General features: G+C 52.3%; 1 protein-coding gene across 2 annotated transcripts in view; it reads right to left on the reverse strand.

Annotated features, from left to right (window-relative positions):
- Positions 1-658: 658 nt before the first annotated feature.
- ACY1 (aminoacylase 1) overlaps positions 659-4,409 on the reverse strand; it is a 9,472-nt gene continuing 5,721 nt past the window's right edge. For both annotated transcript variants that reach the window (XM_027837042.1, XM_027837043.1), the window contains exons 6-15: positions 3,506-3,582; positions 3,234-3,323; positions 3,093-3,149; positions 2,838-2,911; positions 2,688-2,737; positions 2,407-2,551; positions 1,914-1,982; positions 1,479-1,558; positions 1,252-1,312; positions 659-955 (exon numbers count right to left, since the gene is read on the reverse strand). In XM_027837042.1, the coding sequence (XP_027692843.1) occupies positions 791-955; positions 1,252-1,312; positions 1,479-1,558; positions 1,914-1,982; positions 2,407-2,551; positions 2,688-2,737; positions 2,838-2,911; positions 3,093-3,149; positions 3,234-3,323; positions 3,506-3,582 (868 nt within the window). In that variant the 3' untranslated portion in view covers positions 659-790. The remainder of the gene's footprint in view (positions 956-1,251; positions 1,313-1,478; positions 1,559-1,913; positions 1,983-2,406; positions 2,552-2,687; positions 2,738-2,837; positions 2,912-3,092; positions 3,150-3,233; positions 3,324-3,505; positions 3,583-4,409) is intronic.

Raw genomic sequence — 4,409 nt, forward strand, 5'->3', positions numbered from 1 at the left:
GCTGTTTTCATCTACATTTTCTGTCAAACCCATTCTGATTTTAAGAAATGTTCACAATTGTCCCCCCTCCCACAACTTGTCCTATACTGGTGTAAATCATTTATGTAACATGCCAGAGGCAGCTGATGGTGCAGTGGATCGAGTTGGCAAGACCCAAATTCAAGTCCAGCCTCAGACACTAGCTGTGTGTCCCTGGGCAAGTCACTTAAACGCCACCTGCCTCAGTTTCCTTATCTGGAAAATGAGCTAGAGGAAGACATGGCAAACCACTCCAGCCCAACTACGATGAACCAGAATGTGTTCAACCATTCTCTAATCAATGGGCGTCTATTTTTCATTTCAGTCCTCTGCTACTACAAAAAAAGTGCCACTATACTTTTTACAGATGAGGAAAACAAAGCCCAGACATTAAGTGATTTGCCCATGGACACAGATAGTGCCAGTAGCAGGATTTGAACCCAGGTCTTCCAGACCCCAGGTCTAGCATTCTTCATCATGTAACACTTCTTCTATCACTGGTCTTCCTCAGCTTTGTACCCCTGCCCTTGCCATCCCTTTCCTCCTCCCGAAGTCCCTAGGAAGGGCTGTGCAGAAGATGCTCAGTGAGTGAAGGAGAGTAGGAGTGTATGTCTGTTGGTGGAGAAGGACACAATACAGCTCAGCACCAAGATATGGTTTTATTGGAGGTCGGGGTCTTTGGCATTACGTTCCTAAGGGGAGTCCCAGGCCTAAGCAGGTTGGGGAGGGGAAGGCACTAGGAGAAGCCAGAGGCTGCTGTTAGGTGGGGCTATCAGCACTCATCGTGCAGGGCTGGCATACTGGCCAGGGCAGGCAGCAGTCGGGCATAGATGTCAATGCCCTGAAGGAACACGGCTTCATTCAGGAACTCATTGTGGTCATGCAGCAAGACTGGGGTTCGGTTCATCGGGGAGAAGCCCAGTGCTGGGACCCCTGCCTGCAAGCATGTGGATGGCATCAGGACAGGGGCTAACACTCCTGCCTGGCGGAGAGAGGTCCAGACAGGATGAAGCCAGCCTACTCCCTCCCCTGCACCTTGGGACTCTCTGGAGGATCCCCCACTCCCCCCACCAGGGTCCCAGACATGAAGTCAGCACAGCACCCTCTCTGTTCCTGCCCAGACCAGGATGAACTCTATCTAGCTTCCTCTCCAACTCCACCTGCCCTAATCCTAACACTGGCTAGCTGGCTCCCACTGCCCTGATCTCAAAGCAGCAGGGTAGAGATACTCACAGCCCGTAGGTAACGGCTGTCAGTGGAAGCCGGGAAGATTTCGGGCTTTATCCTGAGATTCCTGGCAGGGGCAGGGGAAGACACAAAGGTCTTTACAAGGGGGAATGGGGGACCTCAGAAGTGGACCATGTCAAAAGGAGGAAACAGAAGGGGGAAAAATGGCACAATAGGGCATGGGACCAGGGTCCCAGGGTCAGGGGGAAACTTTGTTCTGGGGCCTTACTTACATCTCCCTACAGACTCTGCTGAATTCAACCCACCATGGGTTAGAGTCATCGACAGCTGTAATTCGGGGCTCTGTAAATTTCTGGGGGGGTGCCAGATAAAGCAAGGGTCAAAGAACGGGCCTCCCCAATCCCTGCTTCTGGGAGACGACACACACACATGCAAGTGGGTGGGAACATACAGGGATACAAACACCCACAATGGCATACACAAACCAACACACACAAATATACACCCAGACCCAAGCAAACCTATTCACTGATTTACTGTCACATACACATCTACAGACATACATACACACATATGCTTTGTCCAGGACATTCTCTCCAATACACAGACGTAAACTCAGAAGGCCCAAACCCCACCTGGAGCACCCCTGTTATCATTTCCAATTGTCAAGCTCAACAAAAAGGCTCCATCTGCGGGGGTCCGCGTACCTGATAAAACTGGTAGGTGACACCTTCCCCAGCCTCCTGGCACCAGCCCTGAATCCGTTCATCAAAGGCCTAAGAGACACAAACATAGGGAAGAGGTAGCGCCCTCACCCCTGACAAATGACCCCCAGAACCATGCTAAGAAATGGGGGGAAGGAGGAGGGAGGGATAATGATATCAGTTCCCATTTCTATGGCACTTTGAAGCAAAATGCTTTTCTAGAAACCACTCTGTGATTTCCATAATGCAAGAATTACTATCCTCACTTGACGATCAGGGGACTGAGCCTTAGGGAGGCTAACTCACACGTCTGCAGTCGGGTCATTTTGGTACCTAGTAAATACGAAAGCTGAGATTTGAACACAGGTCTCGACTCCAAATCTTGGGCTCTTAACACCAGTTGGAAGGCAGGGATTATCTAGGGCCTTGGGAAACTGGGGTGAAGCCCCGGGTCACAAAGGCAGAACCATGTGAAGGTCCTTCCCACCCCCAGCACCTTATGGTCCACATCAGGAGGAACTCGAAAGTCGAAGCTAGCCCTCATGGTGGCCGGCACTACATTGAAGGCAACTCCTCCCTCCAGCATGGTCAGGTTCACGGAGGTCACAGATCCCAGGGTCAGGTTGGGGTCTGACTGTAGCCTGGGGAAAGGATAATGCTCAATCCCAACATTTCCCAGTGATTCCCCCCCCCCCAAAGGCCCCCAAGCAAAGAGGAGATGGGTGAAGGTTGAGGCAAAGGACAGAAACCAGGGAAGGGGGAAGGGGAAGTGCTCACCGATGCTTCTCCTGCTCTCGGAACTCCAGGACTGAGGTGACCACCTTGTGCTGTAGAGCCACCCGGGGGGTGGGGGGAGGGAAGTCAGCCAGGGGCACTCTACTGACAGCCCACCCCCATCTTCCAGGCTTCCCAATACTCTCAACTCACCAGCTTCTCTGCTGCCGTATTCTCAATGAACTGTGAGCCGTGGCCTGGGTTCCCAGAGCTCGTGACATGGAGCCCTGATGGACAGAGGGAGGCCCAGAGGGCAGAGGCTTATTTTCTTTCCTTCATCAGACTAAGGGTTCCCCTAGGGAAGGCATGACTCCACCCTGGCCTCGGGCTCCCCGAGGTCAGGGGCAAGGTGCTCCCTCCTGTCTCCTCCCCCAACTTCACCTGAACCAGAGTAGGGGCTCTACTCACACCAAGGGCTCCGCTCGCTATAGAAGACCGTGAAAGTTTCTGTAGGACTAGCCAAGCCTAGGGAGTGGGAAGTTAGTGGAAGGTCAAGATGGCAGTCTCTGGCCCAGGCCATCCAGACCCCCTGCCCAGCTCAGGACTCACCCTCATCTAAGGCAAAGCCAGCTCGTAGAGCCTTAAACTCCGGCTGTTTCACAAACAGCTGCATGCCCTGGTATCCTCCAATCTCCTCATCTGAGAAGGCAACAGAGGTACCATGAAGCAAAGACACACATACACACATGCACTTCGTGCCCATGTTTTGCTCTCTACTCTAAGGCTGGAGGACCCCATTTTCCCACAGCAGGGATGGAGGCCCCCAATGGGCCCCTGACACTAGGCCACTCCCCTACTCTCAACCCCCACCACAGCCATACCAGGGACAAACGTCAGGTGAATGGTCCTGGGAAAACACTTCCCTTCTGCCTTTAGCCTCCGCACGGCCTCTAGGTACCTGGAGGAACACACAAGGATGAGACTCTGATGCATGGAGTCCATTCAAGAGGGAGGCAGGTGTGGAGTCCAGGTAACCCAAGGTCCAAGGTCCCACAGCTGGCTAAGAATCTCAGGTTATCAAAGGATCTGGGTTCTAAGTACCTTTTTAACATCCCAAAGGGTTGTTCAAGGAAGAACCAAAGGGTTCTTCCAGGCTCCACCCAAAGAGTGCCAATGATGAGGAACCCACTGATTCATGAAGCAGCCCATTCCACTTCAGAGATTTTTTTTCCTTTTATCAAAAGGACATCTGCAGGGGCAGCTAGGTGGCGCAGTGGATAGAGCACCGGCCCTGAAATCAGGAGGACCTAAGTTCAAATCTGGCCTCAGACCAAACACTTGACACTTACTAGCTGTGTGACCTTGGGCAAGTCACTTAACCCCAATTGCCTAAAAACAAAACAAAACAAACAAAAGGCCATCTGCCTCTTTGATCTTCTACCCACCCCTCCTAATTCTGCCTTCCTGGTGAAAACAGAACCAGTCTTGTCACCCTCAACATGACAGCCCTTGAGATACTTGAAGACAGCTCCCACATCAGGCACAACCCATTCACAAACGTGAATTGCCTACGATGTGCCAGGCACTGTACTAGGTGATGGGGAGATCTGAACACAAAAGTGAGACCATCCACACTCTCAAGGACCTTACTGTGCCAAGTCTTTTCTTGGCCTGGCTCCTTCAAGCTATAGTCTTGTGATGTGATATGGGGTGGTCACCTTCCCCCGGACAGGCCCTCCCTAAAATGTGATGCCTACTAGATGGTGAGCTCCTTGGGGGGACCCT

Source organism: Vombatus ursinus, unplaced genomic scaffold (genome assembly GCF_900497805.2).
Source record: "Vombatus ursinus unplaced genomic scaffold, bare-nosed wombat genome assembly UNPS02014820.1, whole genome shotgun sequence".
In the NCBI taxonomy this organism is placed as follows: Eukaryota; Metazoa; Chordata; class Mammalia; order Diprotodontia; family Vombatidae; genus Vombatus; species Vombatus ursinus.